Source organism: Canis lupus, chromosome 4 (genome assembly GCF_048164855.1).
Source record: "Canis lupus baileyi chromosome 4, mCanLup2.hap1, whole genome shotgun sequence".
In the NCBI taxonomy this organism is placed as follows: Eukaryota; Metazoa; Chordata; class Mammalia; order Carnivora; family Canidae; genus Canis; species Canis lupus.
In genome coordinates, this window is record NC_132841.1 from 51,052,189 (window position 1) to 51,075,618 (window position 23,430).

The 23,430-nt window shown below is 36.8% G+C and overlaps 2 protein-coding genes across 3 annotated transcripts; both read left to right on the plus strand.

Moving 5' to 3' along the window:
- On the plus strand, positions 1-14,966 carry SLU7 (SLU7 homolog, splicing factor). The gene is made up of 16 exons (XM_072824296.1): positions 1-160; positions 2,134-2,319; positions 2,980-3,133; positions 3,466-3,546; positions 3,850-4,014; positions 4,937-5,005; positions 8,063-8,110; positions 8,750-8,881; positions 9,151-9,248; positions 9,419-9,486; positions 9,617-9,756; positions 10,722-10,883; positions 12,189-12,293; positions 12,444-12,515; positions 12,630-12,746; positions 13,386-14,966. The coding sequence occupies exons 1-16, from the start codon at positions 36-38 to the stop codon at positions 13,563-13,565; spliced, it is 1,902 nt and encodes a 633-aa protein (XP_072680397.1). The 5' UTR covers positions 1-35; the 3' UTR covers positions 13,566-14,966.
- Positions 14,967-16,846: 1,880 nt separating this feature from the next.
- FAM200C (family with sequence similarity 200 member C) lies at positions 16,847-22,740 on the plus strand. Of its 2 annotated transcripts, XM_072824295.1 has the most exons (3): positions 16,847-17,276; positions 18,156-18,489; positions 20,646-22,740. In XM_072824295.1, the coding sequence occupies exon 3, from the start codon at positions 20,695-20,697 to the stop codon at positions 22,477-22,479; it is 1,785 nt and encodes a 594-aa protein (XP_072680396.1). In that variant the 5' UTR covers positions 16,847-17,276; positions 18,156-18,489; positions 20,646-20,694; the 3' UTR covers positions 22,480-22,740. The 2 variants fall into 2 exon arrangements, with proteins under 2 accessions (XP_072680396.1, XP_072680394.1); XM_072824293.1 differs by lacking the exon at positions 18,156-18,489.
- Positions 22,741-23,430: the final 690 nt, after the last annotated feature.

Sequence of the window (23,430 nt, forward strand, 5' to 3'; positions counted from 1 at the left end):
CTGACCTGGTCCCCTACCGAAAGACGTTAGTGCGCATGTGTCGCTCGTCCGGAAACTACCGCAGTGGCTGCCGGGAGAGGGCGGAAAGCCAGGAAGTAAACATTGACGGATTGAGTTTGTTTCTGTCGGGAGGTTTTGGGTTCTGCTGTGACCGGATTGGGTAAGGAAATGTGGGAACTTGGGGATGGGGAGAAGGTGAAGCTGAAAAACTCTGGAAAACAGGCCGAAGGCTCCTACTTCTTAGATACATTCCTACGAAAGTGATGAATTCCAGGTCGAGGGGGGAATGGGGATCCGGGACCGAGAAGAAAGCCGCGGTCCTAGGCCTCAGTGTGCTTGTGCCGAGCCAGACCAGGAACGTCTTAATGATTTTTAGAGTAAGAATTATCAGATATCATCGGAGTTTCATTTCCCAGCTGTTAGCTACTTGTGGCTCTTGAGCACTTGAAATATGGCTGGTCTGAATACGTGTAAAATCTGATCGGATTTTAAGGACTTTATTTTCTCTTATGTTGATTAAGTGTTAAAATAGGATGTTGGATATGTTGGATTAAATTAAAATATTTTTAAAAGTTATTTTACGTGCTTATTTTTACTATCTTAGCACACTTAAAGTGATGTATGAGAATGGCATTATATTTATCTTGGACAGAGCCACATTGTAGGATTTTAAGCTTGTGTAAGTAGGTTATGATATGATTAAATTTGTGTTCTGAAAAAATAACACTGCGGTGTGGAGAACTGATTGGAGAGAATGGCAGGAGACCAATAAGAAAGGGAAAGTAATACCTTCCATTAAAGTGGTAGCATTGAGGATAGAGAGAAGTAGGTAAATATGAATGCTATTCAGAAGGTAAAAAAACAAAAATACTTAATGATGAAATAGTTATCGAGATTAGCTGGAACATATATGTAAAGGTATGAATAGTATTTTTCATTAAGAGAGGAAACAGTAATCAAGATGGCATTCCATGGAGAAGATCATGAGTTTAAATTAAAATTTGATGAGTTTACGTGTTTCTAAGACCCTCTAAAAGTAGATGCTATGAAGCGAGCTATTGGAATATATGTATGTGAAACTCAGATAAAAGGTCTGAAAAGGAGAAAATAAGCTGGAGAGCCAACAGTGGTATATTAAAGCCTTAGAAATAGATGCGCTGACTACTGATGAAGTCCAGAGTGATGAAAGAGACTCCAAGACTGAGCCTTGTGGAATCCAAAATTAACTAACTGGGCCGAAATAGATGAACTTGCAAAGAAGACAAGAGCAGCAGGAGAGATTCAAGAAAAAAACAGATTATAGTGTCACTTAAGCCAAGAGGTAAGAATGTTTCAAGAAGGGAAGGAACAGGAACAGCGCCTGGGTGGCTCAGTCATTTGAGCTTCTGACTCTTGATTTCAGCTTATGTTAGGATCTAGGGTCCTGGGATGGAACCCCAATGACTGTCCAGCTTCCAGGTCAGCAGGGGGTCTGCCTGTCTCCCTCCCCCTCTGCCCCTACCCCTGTTCCGTGCCCCCCACACACACATGCACTCTCTCACACAAATAAAGAAATACAATAAATTTTAAAGAAATAAATATTTTAAAAAGAGAGAGAAGGAAGAAAACTGAAAAATGTTTAGTGGATTTAGCACATTGATCATTGATGACTTTGTGGGGCCTCTTCAGAGAGAGAAGGAGTGGAAGCTAAATTGGAGTGACTGAGGAACGAAGTAGTTGGGAAAATAGAGTCTATGGATATAGATAACTCTTAAGGAATTACATCTTTGAGAAAAATAGGACATTGTTTACTTATGTAGGGTTAATGTGCTAGAAAAGTTTGAGTCATATATAGAGAAATTAAGGAATATTAATAAGATAAAGAGTCTTAGGAAATTTTAAGTACATGTATGTATGTTTCTCTTCATTTGTAAGTTAGATTTGAGGGAGGAACTGCGAACAGTATATAGAGATTTTTTGTGGAAGAGAAAGAGACCCTTCCCTCACAGATGCTATAAGAGCATATAAAATATTATATATAAATGAGACTGTAGTATGTGTTATGAGGTATGCAATTTGTGTACTTTTGATAGTTTCCCTGATAAACTCATGAAGGCCTACTTTATACTAATATATATTTCTTTCTTCTCATAGAGGTATCCAGATAACCATGTCAGCTGCAGCTGTAGATGCAGTTAATGCAGCCCCCCTGTCGGGGTCCAAAGAAATGAGTCTGGAGGAACCAAAGAAGATGACCAGAGAGGACTGGAGAAAGAAGAAGGAGCTAGAAGAACAGCGAAAACTGGGTAATGCTCCAGCAGAAGTTGATGAAGAAGGAAAGTAAGTACATTCATTTTTTGCATTATCTGTTCATTCAAAGTTCAAATTTATATCTACTTAGTTTAGCAATTTCTCATTTTTTAGTTTGACAGGAAACTATCTTTGCCATTTACATCCTTTTTGTTTTTATTATTTTATCAAATTCATATATGTAAGGTTTAATAATAAAAAAGTATTGAAGGACTTCTAATGAACAGCAGTCATCTCTTTCAGCTCTTCCCACTCCCTGTTCCACTCTGGAAAATGACTACTTTTAAATCTTTCTATTTTGAGTTTTTCTGGTTGATACCTTTACATCTCTAAATAATGTACCTACATCGTTATTGTAATCAACTCTAGGCATTATTGGCTAGCTTCTTGCTCTTTCATAAGATTTATCTACTCTTCTAACATTCATCTCTATCTTCCTTATATCTTTCCTCGCTTCAGTTCTGTCACTATTCTTAGTTGCTAAATTGGAAATTTTTTCATTCTAAAATAAATTACTTATTTTTAATTTTGTTGTTTTTACTATATTATATAGAGAGATCAGGCATATTTTCTCTCTCCCCTCCACTGCACTATCTCTCTTCTTAGAGTCTGTATAGGCTACCTTTGTAATTGTATTATCAATTATTTTCAAACTTTATTCTTAAAATATATATATTTTTTAAATTACAGAGACATCAACCCTCATATACCTCAGTATATTTCTTCAGTGCCATGGTATATTGATCCATCAAAAAGACCTACTTTAAAGCACCAGAGACCACAACCAGAGAAACAAAAGCAATACAGCTCATCTGGAGAATGGTACAAGAGGGGTGTAAAAGAGGTATTTGGGCAACTTTTATATATATCCTTGTGAAAATGGAGATTTTATTTGAATAACTTAATATAAAAGCCTTTAATAAAGTTATATCAGATTATAAAACATCTTTTACCTGGGATTAAAATTCACAATACATGCTACTTTTGTTTCTGTGTTTTCTTTTATAAGTTTTATATTGCTAAAGTACTTAAACTTTCTCATTTATAAAAGTATGGAGACTCTAAGTAGTATTTCTCTTAATGAGTAAATCACTTCACTGGACAATATAGTAAGAAGAGCCAAATTTTTTCTAACTTATTCAGAAATAAAACGTTTTTCTTTATGTCCTTTTATAGAATTCCATAACTACTAAGTACCGCAAAGGAGCATGTGAAAATTGTGGGGCCATGACACACAAAAAGAAAGACTGCTTTGAGGTAAGTTCACCTTTGAGAATTTTAGAAATTTGTCAGAGGGTCTCTTTCTTTTTTCCTGTCAGATAGCTTAATTCTGTTTTTCTGAAATTACCTAAATTTTGGTACAAGTTAAATAAAAATTAATTTCACTGAAATTAGTTTAGCACCATCAAAATTTTCTGGAGAGTAGGAGAGTAACTGATATGTGAACAGACCATAAATTCCCATGATATGTTTATGCACACTTTATAAATGTCATCTGAAACTTTCCTTTAGGCTACAGGAACTTAGGAAAAGATTTGATTTTATTATTCTATTTCCCAGAGACCTAGGCGAGTTGGAGCAAAATTTACAGGTACTAATATTGCTCCAGATGAACATGTCCAGCCTCAGCTGATGTTTGACTATGATGGGAAGAGGGATCGGTGGAATGGCTATAATCCAGAGGAACACATGAAAATTGTGGAAGAATATGCCAAAGTTGATCTGGTGAGCAATGTTCCCTGCTTTCTCACACTCCTTAAAGAATGTACATTTTGCTGTATCACTGTTTAAGCAACTCTGTTTTTCGAGTCTTCAAGCAATATAAAAATGGTGGCATGTTTATTATAGTAGTATAAGATCTGATGCAATAGCAAAAATAAGGTATGCTAACCATATTGGCAGCAGTTTCTTATTTGATTCTTGTATTGTTTCTCATTTCCTGAGACTTCCCTGAGGTTCCAGAAGATACTGGAAGCATGAGAACAGATTAGTATCTAAGGCTTTTGGCTTTTTAAGGTTATAAACTTGCCAAGCCTCACACATTGCATCTTATCTGGGCCTGTATTAAGTTGCCTCACATAGCATTTGAGAGAAGTGAAAGGGGAATAGGATAACTCATTTCAAAAAAGTGAATTTTATTTTAATTCAACTTCAGTTGTTTTTGTTATGATTTTACTTACTCCTGTTCCTTAAAATCCATAGTCATGCTGCCTTCTTTTATTTTTTTATTTTATTTATTTATTTATTTTTGCCTTCTTTTTTTATATAAGAGTTTACATTTAAAAATCACAGTAAAAAATGTCACATAGTGTAAATTTCATCTATTCTTGAACAATAAAATATATGGTGATCTTGGGCCCACCTGGCAAGCATCAGTCATCTGGAGTCAAGTGACAGCTGCCCCATTTGGACAGGACTTATTCTCTGTAGTTTAATCACTGGCACTATTTGGCTCAGTTTACATTAATGTCTGATTCAATAGGAGTTACAAACTCCAGTTACTTAGAAATCATAGATCTAGAGCTACGAGAAATCTCAAAGAGATGACCTTTCTGAAAACAATAGATTTATTGGTTTTAAGTGTGTAAAAATTAAATGTTCATTTGAATGTTGTAAAGTAAATTTCAAATGTTTCCTTTTTTGTTAGGCAAAACGAACACTGAAAGCCCAGAAACTCCAAGAAGAATTAGCCTCAGGAAAATTAGTGGAACAGGCTGTAAGTAATAAAAATGATCCATAAAAAAAATTCAGACTCTAAGTTAAAAAAAAAAAAAAAGAAAGTCAAAACAGTTCACTTTATATCTCTTCAGTTAGAAAAGATTTAGGAAGACAGAAGTGCTATTGTGAGGAAAGACTAAAACTGGCACTTTTATACAGTTCACAGGAACATTAGTAGATCCCTCCATCCTAAAGAATTTTCTAGTAGTCAGGAAAGAGGTCACATATGCAAAGATGTAGCACTGTTTAAAATAGCAAGAAGTGGGAGGGTGAGGGGTAACTGGGTGATGGACATTAAGGAGGGCACATGATGTAATGAGCACTGGGTGTTATATAAGACTGATGAATCACTTACCCTTACCCCTAGCTCTGAAACCAGTGATATATGTTAACTGAATTTGAATGAAATTTTTTAAAAATCACGAAATAAAAATCAAATAGCAAGAATTTGAAATAGCTAAAAACAGGACTAGGGAGTGGGTAAAATAAACTGTCCTGTGTCTTCATGGTACAATGTTGCATAGCTCTTAAAATGGTTTTTATGGATACTTTGTAACAACAATGGATAACACTTACATTTAAATAACAAATAAAAAATATTACAATATCACAGGGAAAAAATCAGAATATTGATTTTCATTCATTGTAGAATTAGTAAATTTTTCTTTGTATTTTACTAGCATTTTCTACGTTTTCCATAATGTAATAATTTTATAGCTGAGTAAAAATAATTTTACAGTAAAAAAGATGTATTGTAGCCATTTATTCATGACAACTTAATAGTTAATGTATATTGTGCTTATTAAAAGTTTTCTTTTAAACAAATTTATGGCACACATGAGTAATAAGTTAAACATTTGGAGTTTCAATTCCTGAAAGGGACTCAGCAGGTATGAATTACAAACAGACCTAATGACCAAGTGAGCAATCACTGAGGCTACCTGGCAGGCAGGTTTACATCTCAGGTTAACAGATAGATGTTAAGATACATCTCTGCCCTTGGCCAGATACGTGGTCATAGAAAAATTAATTTACTTCTCTGAGTCTGTTTATCATGCCAAGTAGAGACAACAACACCTACCCCTCAAGAGGCCTAGCATTATATCATATAGTAAGTAAACTTGGTAATTGATAGCTGTTATTACCATACCAACTCTGGAAAAAGGAAAATGGCCTGTTTTTCTTGTTCTGATATATTCTCTGTTGTTTGTTGTAAACACAGTCTAATTTATTTCCCCAGTAAGTATATTTAAGCGTATACAGGGGACTGATGGTTTTTGCCCACTTTCAGTGCTTGAATATTAATATTAACTATATACAGTAGAAGAATCTACTATAGAGGTTTAACTTTCTGTACAGCAGTATAAGTGTGTTTTTTTGGTTGAACTAGCAAATTGCAGAAACTCCAAAAAATATATTTGTGGGGCACCTGGCTGGCTCAGTCAGTAGAACATGTGACTCTTGATCTCAAGGTTATGAGTTCAAGCCCCACATTGGGTGTAGAGATTACTTAAAAAATAAAATCTTAAAAAGAAAAAAACATATTTCTGATTCTGAAAGTAATATATAGCTCAGTGAAAAAAATAGAACATTATATATATATATATCTATATATGTATGCAATTATAATGCATGTTTTTAATGTGGATTTCACCTTTACATACTCATTTATCACCTCATCTTTCAATTAATATATAGTGCAGTGAGCTCACATTTCTGTCAATGAATGCAGACCTATTTATTTTTATATAAATTCACGTTTCAAAACTCACAGGAATTTAAGAAGATATATGCAGTAAAGTCTCCCATCCTTGCCTCCAACTACCCTATCTCTAACCCTTACCGCCCCCATAATCTGTTTTATTTTTCTTATGGATCCTTTCAGTTTCACAAGCAAAGACAAATATATAATGTTACAACCGTTCTCACCCCTTTTTTTTAATAATAACAGCAAAAAAGGTAGCAAATTGTATGAATTTTTTTCTGCAAATTGGATAGAATCACTTTTAATGGATGTTCAGTGGTCATTGAGTACAGTAATTTATATAACCAGTTGTCTAATAATTATTTGATTTTTCCCAAATTTTTGATATTGTATACAATATATAATATACAATATAACACATTATATACAATATATATAAGAATGTGTAAATCACATTCTTATATATATCTCTTTATATAATTGGTATATTATTCTATTAGAATAAATTCCTTAATGTTTAATTGTTGATGCAGTGAGTATTTTTATTTATTTAAAATTTTGATGTCGTATCACTTAGCTACCATTCAGGAAAGCTATACAAATTTATGCCCCCACCAATATAACATAATGTAATGTAATATATAGCATATGTATGTGTGTATCTATCACTGTGTTTATATAAGTAGAATAGATAGATATATTCGTACACACTCATATTTTCACATTCCCCCACTAATGCTATAAGTTACTCTTTTTAATCTTTGAAGCCTTTTAAAGGGATATGGTGAAATACTATTTTGTTATAGGCATTTTATGAAGTTAGAAAAAATCCTGACCAATGGTAATGAAGAAAATGTCTTTGTGACAGGGATCTTAGACTCTCCTTAAATTACAATACAGTGTCACTTAAGTAGATTCCTTCATTGCCTAAGTTTTACAAAAGTTGTTTTGGCTCTAAAGATACTTATTACATGATCCTGGTAATGTTTTCTTTTTGGATTTGATAGAAAGCTAGTGAGGTTTAGCAAAACTGGTATATGCCTAAAGGTTAACATATAAGAAATGAATATATGTTTGGGTACATTGGTCATTTTAATGTTCCTCTTACCTTTGTGTGATTATAATACTATATCATTGAAAATTCTTTAGAAATATTCTGGCTTTGTAGACAGTCTGATAAAATTAGTTGCAATGACATACTTGTATTCAGAACTGACATGCTGATTACATTGAGAAATATGAGGATTTGTTCAGTTAGATTTAAATTATATTATTTTACCTAAAGTGTTAAATAATTAGTAGATTCAGTGAAATAAAATTACAAATTCTTTTTCTTATTGAATAATGCAGAATTCTCCAAAACACCAGTGGGGAGAAGAGGAACCAAATTCTCAGATGGTAATAAATATTTTCCCTATCTAGGTATACATTAAATTTTTCAGTTTCTGATGGCTAATAACATAAATAATAGCTTTAAAGAATATAAGTGAATAAGAGTTTGGTTAAAGGGTGTTTCTCCCTCTGCCTGTGTCTCTGCCTCTCATGAATAAATAAATAAAATCTTAAAAAAAAAAAAAAAAAAAAAAGGGCAGCCCGGGTGGCTCAGCAGTTTAGCGCCACCTTCAGCCCAGGGCGTGATCCCGGAGATCCAGGATCAAGTCCCACATCAGGCACCCTGCATGAAGTCTGCTTCTCTCTCTCTATGTCTCTCCTGAATAAATAAATAAAATCTTTAAAAATAATAAAATAGGGATCCCTGGGTGGCGCAGCGGTTTAGTGCCTGCCTTTGGCCCGGGGCGCAATCCTGGAGACCCAGGATCGAGTCCCACGTCGGGCTCCTGGTGCATGGAGCCTGCTTCTCCCTCTGCCTATGTCTCTGCCTCTGTCTCTCTCTCTGTGTGACTATCATAAATAAATTTAAAAATAATAATAATAATAATAAAATAGTTTGGTTAAAGGGAATTCAAAGGAAAGCAAGAACTAAATGCTGCTCTTTTCTTCTTATAATTTGTTTTTCCTTCTTTCCCCTTCCTTCAGGAAAAAGATCATAATAGTGAAGATGAGGATGAAGATAAATATGCAGATGATATTGACATGCCTGGACAGAACTTTGACTCTAAGAGACGAATCACTGTCCGGAATCTCAGGATTCGAGAAGATATTGCAAAAGTAAGCCCTGCCAACTTAACACACATTCAAGAAATATTTGTCTTTTCACCCTACATTTTATCTACTCATCTGATATCTGGGCAGTATATGGGTAATACAGTCAGTCATTCCAAGATTAAGTATCAGTCTTTTTTTCCCCTTCATCTGTACCCCAGATATACAGAGATACATGTAATTGATCATGATTAACTCCTCCACCTAGTTTGCTGAAATTTTTTTTTTTTGAGAGAAGTAAACATTAATGCAGTTTTAAAACATTTTCCTTCTAGTATTTGCGGAATTTAGATCCAAATTCTGCTTACTATGATCCCAAAACTAGAGCGATGAGAGAGAATCCTTATGCCAACGCAGGAAAAAATCCAGATGAGTAAGTATCAAGCTAAATGTATAGATTTCAAGATGGGGAGGAGAGTTTTTAATCATGAAGGTGAACCTGAGTTGGAATGAACAGCATCTATGGTTGGGTTAGAAAAGAATTCACTGTCCTTAAAGAATGCAATTTCTGAAACAATTTGTTTTTTAAATATATATTTACAGAGTGAGCTATGCTGGGGATAACTTCGTTAGATACACAGGAGATACCATTTCAATGGCTCAGACACAGTGTAAGTGTTTGCTCTATGTCAAGATATTTTCTGTCAGCTCAAAAGAAATTTGGAGGCATTTTTAAAAGCTGTTTTCAAGCATGCAATAAATGTAGCTGAGAACTCATTAAGATGTTTTTGATTATTGTAGTGTTTGCTTGGGAAGCCTATGACAAGGGATCTGAAGTACATCTGCAGGCCGATCCTACAAAACTAGAGCTGTTGTACAAGTCCTTCAAAGTCAAAAAAGAAGACTTCAAAGAACAGCAGAAAGAAAGCATCTTGGAAAAGGTAATTTTGACCAAAATGCTATAAAAAGAATGTTCATTAAAGAGAAATGGCCAGTTAATAATCATTTGATTCACATTTGAAATATAACACACAGAGAGACCCTTTTAATTTGTTAGGAATAGTCCTATCATCCCATTGATGTAATCAGTTGTATGCATTATCACTATAGCTTTCTCAAGAAACTTTTGCAGGCAAAACAGATCATGGAAAAACTTAGTAGTTTAAAATAAACGTCGTTATTGCTCACAACTTTGTATGTCAGGTGGGTCTCCTGATCTGGGCCATCTGAAGCTGGATGATCTAGAATGGCCTCATTCTGGTCTCTAGTATTTAGCAGGTTGATTATCCTAAGAGCCCTCATCTGGAACAGCTCATCCCTGCCCCCTGTGGGCTCTCATCCTGTGGTAGGCTAGTCCAGCTTCATTAAGCATTCTCAGGGTACCAGAAACTAGCAACAAAAAGTATGCTTTTTAGGGCTTTGCTTGCATCACATTTGCCAATTTCCAACAGGCCTGAACAAGTAACATGGCCAGGTCCAGATTCAAAGGATAGAAAAAATAACTATCTCTTGAGCGGAAGAGTAGCAAAGTCATGTGGCAAATGGGCATGCATACAAGAATAAGAGGAAATGGGGCACCTAGGTGGCTCAGTTGATGAAGTGTCTGCCTTCAGCTCAGGTTATATCCCAGGGTTCTGTTATCAAGCCCTTCTTTAGGCTCTCTACTAAGCAAGGAGTCTGCTTCTCACTCTGTCCCTCCCCCTACCCATGCTTTCTCCCTCTCTCTCTCTCAAAAGAAAAATAAAATCTCAAAATAAAATCTTAAAAAACTAATAATAAGAGGAATCATGGCCATTTTGTAATCTTAGATGAATCAACAGATGAATATCAACTGAAGACATCAATAGAGATCTGAATGCAAATCTTTTCTGTAAAACGTATTTAATAATGTTCAATGTTCTTTTAGTATGGTGGCCAAGAACACTTGGATGCCCCTCCAGCTGAATTGCTTTTAGCTCAGACTGAAGACTATGTGGAGTACTCAAGGCATGGGACAGTCATCAAAGGACAGGAACGAGCTGTTGCTTGCTCTAAGTATGAGGAAGATGTGAAGATCCACAATCACACAGTATGTGTTAAACTAGAACCATTTGGTGTCCATGTTAGCATTTTCTCTGGGTTATATTTTCTTATTACAGCTTCATTAGTGAATTATTGTTGTGCTTAGGTTTTTTTTTTTTAATTCTGTTTTATGAAATTTTTCCTGAAATACAAAAAATGTGAAAGAATACTATTATGTTCACCCGCATACCTACTACCTAGGTTCAGAAATTTTTTGCATGTTGCCATATATGCTTTGGGGGAATGTGTGTGTGCACATGTATGTAAATAGAATAATATATACATATAATTTATATTTGTATTTTTTTAACTAAAACATTTGAAAATAACAGATATTATGGTATTTTATCCAAGAAACTATATCATGTATCTCCCAAAATTAAGGACAGCCCCCTACATAACTACATCAACATTATCACACTTTAGAAAATTGATATGACTCCTTCTTATCATCTAATCTCTAGTTCTTAAATACATTACTAAAATATACACAAAAACTTTAAATGGGTGGTTTTTGTTTTTGTTTTGAGTCAGAATCCAGTCAAAGTTGAATTTGGTTGCTATGTCTCTTTTTCTCTTCCTGTGTCATATCTCCCTTTTCATGACAGCAATTCTCAGATTGGGCCAGTTATTTTGTAAACTGTCTCATATTTTGTATTTGACTGATTCCTGGTGCTATACAATTTATTCCTGTGGCCTCTGCACTTCCTATAAACAGGAATTCAGAGTAAAGGCTTGATTAGATATAAGTTAAATATTTTGACAAGAACATATGTGATACAGTATAATTCATAGTGTTTTGTGATGAATTATACCACATCACATCATAAAACATATGTTACTTGTTATACCCTTGAAGTACCCAAACTACAATTTTCTAAGGTCAAAAACCGAAGCACCTCTGGGAGCCAGGCCACTAACTGTATATGAGTGAAGCGAGCCAGGCACACTGTATAAACTAGAGAGCATAGACCTTGTCTAAAAGGGGCATCCAGTGGTCAGCAACAGTCAGTTCTTGCCAAGTGGGAATGTGAGCCCAGAATCTCCCAGTTCTTAATTTTTGAAGAGAAGTCAGATAATCCTAATTTTTTTTTATAGTTTTGGGAATGGAATGTGAGATCACTATAACTTAATGGCTGCTTCTCACACTTGAGGACAGGCCACCTTTTTCCTGTCAGCTAGCCCTGGAATCCCCATAATTTTCTTCCCAATTTACTTTTTAAAGGGCTGTATTCTTTTGTAGTCATCTCTGCAGTATGCGAGAGTCCCTAGTTTCGGGTTCTTTTTTTAAATAACAACTCTCTCTCTGCAGCATATCTGGGGATCTTACTGGAAAGAAGGCCGATGGGGATACAAATGCTGTCACTCTTTTTTCAAGTATTCCTACTGCACTGGAGAAGCTGGCAAGGAGATTGCTGTAAGTACCTGTCCTCACAAGTATAAAACAACCAAAGCTCTTAAGTCAAAATCTGTATGAAACATATTTTCTCATGTTTCAAATTTTAACTTTTCCTTCAGTGATTGGTAACTATGATACTCAAGTCAAATTACATGTATTTTCCCACAGAATTCAGAGGAATGTATTATAAATGACATATCTGGAGAAGAATCTGTGAAAAAACCTCAAACCCTCATGGAAGTAAGTCTATAATCATTTGTCCTGAATTAAGTCCTTCAAGGCTGACTTTAAAATTTGTGCTGGAGCTTTGTTTTTTGCGTTAGTAACACTATATATTTCAATCCTCCCTGTCAGATGCATCAGGAGAAACTAAAAGAAGAGAAGAAGAAGAAAAAGAAGAAGAAAAAGAAGCATCGGAAGAGCAGTTCAGATAGTGATGATGAAGAAAAGAAACATGAGAAATTGAAGAAGGTACTTCGTGAACTCTAAATAGTCCAAGTGATGACAGTATTCTTTATTTGTAGCCACCTTAAGAAATTATCTAGTCCTGTCTCCAAGCTCATTTTAAAAATAAGGAAATGAGTTCCACGTCTGTGGTTACCTTGAAATTCTAGAATACAAATGGAGATTTTTGTGTTTTTCAGTATTGCCTGCTCCTTGGAATGTTTGATAAATATTACTAAGCTACAGAAGAAATGTGCTTTGTAAAGCTCTTATTTTAGAGTTACTGACAATGCCCAAAGAGAATTGCCTTCTAGCTCTCTAATTTGTAGTTTTCAGCAAGTACTTGGGAAAATCAGAATTGTAGTTTCCACCAGAAGCATCAATTGTGGACTTCTGTTAGTAAAATGAATCTTGTTGAATCTTTGTTATTAAGTAAATTTTTTTTAACATTGAAAATGTTGTAGAATGTTTTGTGCTCTATGAAAATACCATATCAGCCAAATAGTGATTAGTTGTAGCTTGACAATAGAAGGGCTGACTCTCAAGCTCTTTCAGACAATCCAGGTTTTTGATATAGCAGTTTATATTCAATGGGATCTTTTGTATTCTGCTACTAGAAGAGATCTGATGTAGAGCTGTGTACTCATGTTTTTCCTCTCACTACAGGCACTGAATGCAGAGGAGGCTCGCCTTCTTCACGTCAAGGAGATCATGCAGATTGATGAGAGGAAGCGGCCTTACAATAGCATATATGAAACTCGGGAACCCACTGAAGAGGAAATGGAGGCCTATAGAATGAAACGTCAGAGGCCAGATGACCCCATGGCTTCCTTCCTTGGGCAGTAGTAACTAGTTATCAACAGTCACCCAGGACAGACACAGCTGATACGTTCTTTTCAGCTTTTTGCTAATGATCGTAGGTGGAAAAACCATGACTACTCTTCTTGCTCCCTAACTTTAATAAAGACTTCAGAAGTCTCATAGTAAATTCATTTCTTTACACACTGAAAAAACAAAGAAGAAAAACAAAGAGGAAGTACATTAAGTATATATTAAGATTTTTATTTCCAGTTTTATATTAGGCGATGTGGAAAGAGGCCTTCGCTCTCTACCTAGCAAGAACATTTTCTACTTAACATTTATTAAGTCTCAAACTTTATTTCATCAATTTTTATGGCCTTTTATCTACTGTTAGCACACATTTCAAAGGCAGATGAATTACTCATTCTTGAAATCACGGTTTCGTTTTTTTCAAATTACTAATAACTATAATTGTAGGTATTTGAGTATCATTTGGTTTTGCCTTCTAAGGTTTCACTGGTCTAAAGCCAAACAAAAATTATTCTATCTTGGGCTTTGGATTACTGAAAGGAAATCTGTAGAACATGTGAATAACTTTACCCCCCATGTCAATCTGTATAGTAATAATTCTGTTTTCTACTTGGTTATAAAATTCTTATTTTTAAAATATTTCCTTGTACCTTACACCTAGAACAAAATGGGTTAGCCTTTGAATGTAAAAATAGTATTTTGTCATCTTGAGTCACTGTTGACTGATCAGTACTAGGTCTTTTACCATGCTGGACATGAGCCTTTGGACACAGAAACGCTTTCCTCTATCATAGAGAATATTTTTTGTGGTACTATTTGTTGTTTTGTGATTGCCTTTATGTAATAATCATGAATATTAAATTTCAAAAAATTGTAGAATATCCATTGTACCTAGTCTCTATGGGAGGAGGTGTCTCTTTGTAAAAATTGCAGAAAGCAAAACCTGAAGTTGAAGGTTTCTTCAAAGAATTATAAGGATAGCTCATGGGACTATTAATAACTGAGACTGCCATGATCCTCAGGCCTCTTCTAAGAACACTGTGAAGATGATACAGTGAGTGGGATCAATGCAAAGAGCCTGTTTCAAACCCCTGACATAACTACATTGGCCTTTAACAGCTCCCTGGCTTCTAAGCTACCAAAACCCACTATAGTACCGCATTAAGTTACCATCTCAGAAATAGTGCTGGTGAGAGAGTAACAAATTGTCAAGTATTATGGATATAGTCTCTAGATTCAGACTGGTAGGAAATTAAAACAATGCAAACGGAGCTCATTCTTATATAATTCAAGAAAGTCGATGACTTAGGTTTCATATTCCTACCTTAACATGGGGTGGTTCAACATAAAGTCTGACACTGATGTCTATTTGTATTTATCTTTTGTTAATAAAGATATGTAATTGAGAATACTTAACTGAGTGGTTTGTAGCATTATTTCAAATATTTGGCAGAAAAGGAGTTTATGGGACTGGCAGGGGGCTTCGAATTAGAAAATTTCAGGATCTTTTAACTCAAAAAATGTGTCACTTGACTTTTCTGGTTCTCTGTTCCCTCTTCTGTGAAGCCTAGTTTACTGATTTTAGGAAGAATATCTGAACTCCTGTCTTATTTCTACTTCATTTTGGAAAAAAAAAAAAGTAACACCTGGAACATTCTTATGTGAACTTTGATTTTTTTTTTTTTTTTTTTTTTTTAAGATTTTGTTTATTTGACAGAGTACAAGCAGGGGTAATGGCAGAGGGAGAGGGAGAAGCTGACTCCCTGAGCAGGAAGCCTGACTCGGGGCTGGATTCCCAGGATCCTGAGATCATGACCTAAGTCAAAGACAGATGCTTAACGGACTGAGCCATGCAGGTGCCCCTGAACTTTGATTTTATTATCTCAATAATAGCTGCCTTTTGAGTGCTAAAGCCATGTAATTTTTATATGTTACTTCTGCAAAAGAACTTCCTGGAGTAATGGATAGTACCCCTATTTTACAATAAGCACATGGACTTAAATCCATGTAGCTTGCTCAAGTCCCGACAGTTAAAAGTGTTAGGGGCACCTGGGTGGCTCAGTGGTTGAGTGTCTCCCTTTGGCTCAGGTCATGATTCTGGGATCCTGGAATGGAGTTCCTATCAGGCTCCTGCTAGGAGACTGCTTCTCCCTCTGCATATGTCTCTGTTTCTGTCTCTTATGAATAAATAAATAAAATCTTAAAAAAAAAAAAGTGCAGGACATAAAGCCAAGTATCTTTGACTTGTCAAGTCAAATGTCAAGTAAAGCCTACTCCTTTCTCTAGTATTTTAAGACCCCACTTTCTGGGCCAGGAAGACTGGTCTCTTGCAATTTCTTCTGTTGACAGAAACCTTAAGCCTGCCTCAGTCTACAAGGTTCACCCTCAACACCTGAAAATGATGCATCTGTCCCACATTCTTTAATAATACCCCTTTCCCCAACCTTGTGGGATGCTTCTAACAAGACTAACTATACAAAAATGAATAAATTGTTCTTTCATTAAGTTTGTAACAATTCTGAGAGGAAATACCCCCCAAATAGGAAGGACGTCTGTTTGAGTTTCTTTTAACAATGTTACCTAGTTTCTACTTGGGAATTTTTTCCGTCTAAAATCTAATAATGAGTTTATAAGTTTAAGATCAAGTTAAAACGAATTTTATGTTATTTTTAAAGATTTTATTTATTCATGAGAGACACAGAGACATAGGCAGAGGGAAAAGCAGGCTCCCTGCAGGAGCCTGATGCAGGACTCGATCCCAGGACTCTGGGATCATGACCTGAGCCAATGACAGATGCTCAGCCACTGAGCCACCCAGGTGTCCCTGTTAAAATGAACTTTAAATAAAACTGACGGTCTTTTCTCTCGAATTATGGTTCTGAGGAAATTCATCTACATGCTCTAATTTATGGAAAGGGGTGACCTGCATGGACAAGAAGACACAAGCTCTAGAAGTTCATCTCCACTGCGAGTATCTCCGTGGAGCTTACAGCCTGTCGCGCTTGCCGCAATGTTTAATTGGGGAGTACAATGAGCTTCCTAACTCTTTACTCCTTGATCACACATAGAAAACGCTAATTATTGGGTGTTACAAAATTGACTTCAGTGCTCTGAAGAACGACGTGGACTCTCCATTCCTTAGATTCTACGACTCATCCTCTCTGGCAGACACACAAAAGAATCCCCGCTCCACGTATACAAAAAAAAAAAAAAAAAAAAAAAAGGAGCGGACCACCGCGCATGCGCATGCTCCTCACTCCAGCCGGCGGAGCCCTCCACCGGCGGCTAATGCGCCTGCGCGCGGGGAGACTCCTCGGCCGGGCGGCGGGCGGGAAGCCACGCGGAGGACCCGGATGGAACCCCGGGGCGGCCGGCTGGAGGCCGCTGCGGACTCTTCCGTCTCCCCGCGCCCCGCAGGTTCCTGCTGGGGGCCCGGAGCCGAGCAGCCGGCGCCCGGCGGCTGTACCCCAGCCTGAGCGGAGAGCGACCTGCAGCCGGAGAGCGGCGCCCGAAGGAGGCCTGAGCATCCCTTGGGCCTGCGCCCGGGCCCGGAGACGGGCGGGTGCGGAGCGAGCGGAGTCTTCTTTCCTCGCCGCCGGCGCCCGCAGCTCGCGCCGCTGCCCTAACGCGCCGTCCTTAATAATACACCAACAGTGCCTACCAGTTACGAGCTGCATGGTCTGCACATGCATGCTTAATAATTAAAGCTCCCAACAACCCTGTAAGGTAGGTACTATTGTCATCCCACTCGAGGAATCGAGGCTCGGAAGGGACCGGCCTCCGGGTGACAAAGCCAGGCTGCCCGGCGTCTGCCGCCCGAGCCTTTGCTCGGCTGCTGTATCCCCGGCCCTTTCCTTCTGGCTGTCGCCTCTGCCAAGTGTCCTCGCGAAATCCCGACCCCGGACACCGCGCCCCCTCGGACCGGAGGAGGCAGTGCCGAGACAGAAGAGGAATTGTGTTTGGCTCGGAGTCGTAGGTTTACAGCTGCACTGGGCTGTTGTCACTGCAGAGATACAGGTTTTAGCCTTTCCCAGAGATTTCTGTTCTGTGAATGCTCACTTCTAACGGGTTTCTCTCACAGTCGTGATACTTTTTCATAGCTACCCTTATACCCCGTAAACTTGCAAAAAAAAAAAAACAAAAACATTTTACTGGTTTGTATCACATCTTTCACTCTGCATCTTAAGATATCTCAAACTCTCAAAAGAATCATTCTGAAAACGAATCATGTCTAAAGATAATGCGTTTTGCTGACTACGATAACTTTACTGTTTATTACGGAAAATTCCCCTACATAACATAAAATATAGTGAGAATGATGCAATGTTGTGTGCCCATCATTCAGCTTCAGCAGTTACCAACTCAAGGCCCATCTAAGGTCTTCTGTCTCCACCCCACTGGTGTGTGTGTGTGTGTGTGTGTGTGTGTGCACGCGCGCTGACGACAGTCTTTCAAAGGAAATCCCAGACGTGTTTTCATTTCACCTTGTAAGCAGCAAAGTCTGTATCTCTAATAAATGAGTACCCTTTTTCACACAAGCATACCATTAATCACACCTGTTTAAATTAAGTTTTTTCTCTTTTTCCTCCCCATTTTTTTAAGCAGGCTCCACCCTGGGTGTGGAGCCCAACGTGGGGCTCAAACTCAGGACCCTGAGATCAAGACCTGAGCTGAGATCAAGAGTCGGATGCTTAACCAACTGAACCACCCAGGCGCCCCAGTTAACAATAATATGTTGATGCTTTTTTAGTGTTTCCATATTTTAGGATATTGTGATTACTAAATAACACAGAGGAGCAAATGAAAATTGTAAAGTTCTAAAACACAGTAAATTCCTCTTTGAGAATCTTGAAAATTCTTGCTACCTATTCTCCTTTTTTGAGGAGGATGAGGACTACTACTACAAATGACTTTTTCTAAAAATCTTTTGTCAAAACAGGTAAATTTTCAATCAAAACATACCTGAGTGGCATAGTCAGGGTGGGTTGGAATGGACCCTTAACTAGTCTATTACTATAATAATTTCTAATGAGACTGAGCAAAGCTTTTTCATTCACTTCTACTCCTCCCCAAAACATACATAGTAAATATACATAAGAGAGTATAGAAAAATAAGCATTTTTATGCTGATGTTATAATTTTATTATCAGTTAGGAGAGATCCTAAACATAGTTGACCCTATCATCATCACTTGACAAAAGAAAGCTTAGGATCAACTTTTAAACTTCAAATCATCTTCCAAATTTTAACTGACTCATAACAAGTAGCCATGTGGCTTGCCAACTTATTAGTTTACATAGAAGTTCATTTTATAGCTAGTTAATTGGGCAGAACTACTAAAAAGTTAGCGTTTTAATTAATATTCTTGCCTTACTTATTGTGAGGTATTTTTTTATGGCCAAAGTGGGCATTTGGATTTAAATGTGTCCCTGTTTTATTTCCACCACATTCTGTAGAATAGAACTTTGGAAACTTAGGGGATCATTTGTTTATCTGGGAGATAGAACTATCTTCTAAGGTATATTTGAGCCTACCTGTGGGTTATACCTTTGCTCATTGCTAAGGAGAAAGAAAAAAAGCATGGCATTCTTCCTTAGGTCCCTGAACTTTCTTAGGAGGTTGTTATCAACTCAGAAACTTAAATGCCTATTAAAGCATTTAGACTATTTACTTAGCAACCTAGCCTATCCATAATCTAGTGGATGGCCTGAAGGATATGTTTTCATTTCTCTAAATCTAACTACTCACGAGGATATGTATTAGAATCACCTGGACAAGATTTAGAGTCTTTTTTTTTTTTTTTTACGGTAATCTATGTGCCCAATATAGGGCTTAAACTCATGACCCAAGATCAAGAGTCCCCTACTGTACTGACTAAGCCGGCCAGGTGCCCCAAGATTTAAGAGTCTTTTGTTCTCCTATGGAGAACATGATTTATTAGTTCTAAGGAAGGGAGATGTATAATTTCAGAGGAGTTCCCAGTGATTGTGATGAGCATCTCTTATTAAAGATTACTATCTTAGTTACCATGCATAAGAATTATCTAAAATGCTTATGTAGAGTACAGATTCTGAGCCCCTACTGTAGAGCTAGGGAATCAGAATCTCTGGAAGTGGGGACCATGAATCTGCATTTTAGCAAAAGATTTTACTGATTCCTCCATTTGCTAAGCCAGGAACCATTACCTTCTAATTCCTGTCCTCAGATTAAAACAAATCTTAATCTTAGGAACATTGCTTATTTTCATTCCATAGTTTCGGCTTTTTCTTGGACTGCTTTTACTGAGGGGTAGTTATATGAAAAAGCATCATGAAATTCCTATTGTAACTAAGGGTGTCCTTCTGTGAGAGAGGTTTTTCTGAAGTTTCAGTGACAAGAATAGTTGTGTTTCTCCTGAGCAATTTGTTTTGCTTTTCTGTATAGACAGTATGACTCAGAGACTGGTAGTGTGTTACACTCTAGCAGCAGGGAAGATCTGAGTCAAATTTGTATCCTACTTCTGTTTCAAAGGTGACTTAATCAGACTCATTCGAAATTCTCTACTTAGGTTGGAGTGAAAGCCACTCAAGGATCACATAGTTTTACAGACCTGTTTAATCCTTAACTATCAAAAAGAACTAGCCACTATGTCAAAATGTGTCCTTCCTTATTTAGTGAATTACTCCATTCTCTATTCACTTGTTCATAACTGTCTGTGTGTGTACATCCCTGGCAGAGAATGATGGAAGGAGGGGGTGGTAGTGAGATGCCCTTTTAGGGGATACAAAATGTACCAGATTTGTTTGGAACATACATCACTGAAAGCAAATTAAGCCCTAACTGCTGTTCACCAGTAAAGGATTTACAGCTATTTACAACTTGCATAAGTCCAAATCTCCCATATGTAGCTTACTGGTAAGTCATTTATTCCAGGACATTAGCTGTGAGTTTGATAGCTTTAAGTTGGACTGTCATACTATCATGGTTTACTCTGAACTGACATGTTACAGGATATTTCTTGACATGTACAAATGACAGGATGGCGTGTGATGTGGCTTTGTTTTAATTCGGTTAGCCACTGATTTTTAATGTGTGGGTTATATTTTACTCCCAAAGCAAAATTCTGCAGCACCTCTGGAATACTACCTGAGAATTTTGGGGTACCATGTCGAAGAAACGCAAATGGGATGATGACTATGTTCGTTACTGGTTCACCTGTACAACAGAGGTTGATGGAACTCAGCGCCCACAGTGTGTTTTGTGTAACTCAGTATTTTCAAATGCTGACCTCAGACCATCAAAATTGTCTGATCATTTTAACAGACAGCATGGTGGTATAGGTGGGCATGATCTCAATAGCCTGAAGCATATGCCAACACCATCTGATCAGAGTGAAACCTTGAAAGCACTTGGAGTTGCATCTCACGAGGATGCCTTATTACAAGCATCATATCAGTTTGCGTATTTATGTGCCAAGGAGAAGAATCCTCATACAATAGCTGAAAAATTAGTGAAACCTTGTGCATTGGAAATAGCACAGATAGTTTTGGGACCAGATGCACAAAAGAAGCTTCAGCAGGTACCCTTATCAGATGATGTGATCCATTCTAGAATTGATGAAATGAGCCAGGATATCTTACAGCAAGTTCTAGAAGATATCAAAGCCAGTCCTCTTAAAGTGGGTGTTCAACTTGCTGAGACAATGGACATGGGTGACTGCAGTCAGCTAATGGCATTTGTACGATACATAAAAGAAAGAGAGATCGTAGAAGAATTTCTGTTCTGTGAACCATTGCAGTTAACAATGAAAGGAAAAGATGTGTTCAGTCTCTTCAGAGACTTCTTTTTGAAGCATAAGATAGCACTTGATGTATGTGGCTCTGTTTGTACTGACGGTGCTTCTTCTATGCTAGGAGAAAATTCAGAATTTGTTGCCTGTGTCAAAAAAGAGGCACCTCATATCGTGATCACACATTGTTTGTTGAATCCTCATGAACTTGTGACAAAGACTTTGCCTACAAAACTGAGAGATGCTCTGTTTACCGTGGTGAGAGTAATAAATTTTATCAAAGGACGAGCTCCAAATCATCGCCTCTTCCAGGCTTTTTTTGAAGAAATTGGAATCGAGTATAGTGTCCTCCTTTTCCATACTGAAATGAGGTGGCTTTCCCGAGGTCAAATACTTACCCATATTTTTGAAATGTATGAAGAAATAAATCAGTTTCTTCACCACCAAAGCAGTAATTTAGTTGATGGCTTTGAAAATAAAGAGTTTAAAGTTCACTTAGCATACCTTGCAGATTTATTCAAACACCTGAATGAGCTTAGTGCATCAATGCAAAGGACTGGGATGAATACAGTATCAGCTAGAGAAAAGTTATCAGCTTTTGTTAGGAAGTTTCCATTCTGGCTAAAGCGAATTGAGAAAAGAAATTTTACCAACTTTCCTTTTCTTGAAGAAATCATTATTTCAGATAATGAAGCAGCAAGCATTGCAGCTGAAATAACACTGCATCTGCAACAGCTGAGCAACTTCTTTCATGGATATTTTTCTATCGGAGATCTTACTGAGGCAAGTAAATGGATACTGGATCCGTTTCTTTTTAATCTGGACTTTGTCGATGATGGTTATTTGATGAAAAATGATCTGGCTGAATTACGAGCTAGTGGCCAAATTCTAATGGAATTTGAGACAATGAAGCTTGAGGATTTCTGGTGTGCTCAGTTCACAGTGTTCCCAAGCCTGGCAAAGACAGCTCTAGAAATCCTTATACCATTTGCAACTACGTACCTTTGTGAGTTGGGATTTTCATCACTTTTACATTTTAAAACAAAGTCCAGAAGCTGCTTTAATATGAGTGATGACATCCGTGTGGCTATTTCAAAAAAAGTTCCTCGTTTCTCAGACATCATTGAACAGAAGCTACAGCTACAGCAGAAGTCACTGTGAGCTGATACATTTTTAATGTATAATTTTAAATATATTCTTAATTTCATTGTTAAAACTAAGCTATAATTCTGTCTTTTTATATTTATGGTATATCAAATCCCATGAAAAAGTTTAGCATGTTTAATTTTTAATTTTCATCTGAGTCATGTAAGATATACTTTTAAATATATTCTTTGGAGTTAGTCTTCCAATGTCCATTCCTCTAGCTCCCATGCTCTAAATACCATGATATTAATAAATATCCTAATATCCTATTAGTCACTCTTTGTCTTCTTTTAAATTATAGCAGGACTCAAAAGTCATTGAGACTGCTAAAAAGAGGATCCCAGAGCCTCACCCTAAAGATTCTGATTTAGCATATCTGGGCTAAGCTCAAGGGCCTTCCTTCTTAACCAGCTTCCAGATGGTGTGGATGGATTCTTTGGGCCGCTGGCCTCATCTTACTTTCCCTTTCCCCCAATTCTCTCACTTATTTTACATCTTAACATATGTGTATTTTCCTAACATAGTTTAAAACTTTTGAACAGACCAGAATATAAGTAATAAATAAATTGATGTGAAATCACTGTAGTAATTCAGGGCCATCAGAAAATTTCCTGTGGGAATTTAAATTAATATACTTTTTCTGGATAATAATTTGGCAAAACATTTTTAAATTTTAATAAATTTACATTTTTATTTCAAAACTTTAGTCTTATCAAAATAGTTTAGCATCATTTTTCATGCTAAAAAAATGAGTCCAATAATGAAAAGCCACAGTCCCTTTCCTGTCCAATTACTTAACCATTTCCACTTTAACATTTTGTGGATCCACCCTTATCTCTAAGACATATGTTTATACCAAACATGTATGCCAGTTTTGTGTTTTATTATTTTTTTTATTAAGTAAATTCTACCCTCAACGTGAGGCTGAAACTTACAACCCTGAGACCAAGAGTTGTAGGCTCTACC

What these genes read in the sequence shown, in the direction of transcription:
- SLU7 (XM_072824296.1), top strand. Translation starts at nt 36, where the DNA reads ATGTGTCGCTCGTCCGGAAACTACCGCAGTGGCTGCCGGGAGAGGGCG. An exon ending in AAAAGAAAGACTGCTTTGAG is followed by an intron (nt 3,547 to 3,849) that starts GTAAGTTCACCT and finishes TCTATTTCCCAG; the next exon opens with AGACCTAGGCGAGTTGGAGC. An exon ending in AAGCTGGCAAGGAGATTGCT is followed by an intron (nt 12,294 to 12,443) that starts GTAAGTACCTGT and finishes ATTTTCCCACAG; the next exon opens with AATTCAGAGGAATGTATTAT.
- FAM200C (XM_072824295.1), top strand. Translation starts at nt 20,695, where the DNA reads ATGTCGAAGAAACGCAAATGGGATGATGACTATGTTCGTTACTGGTTC.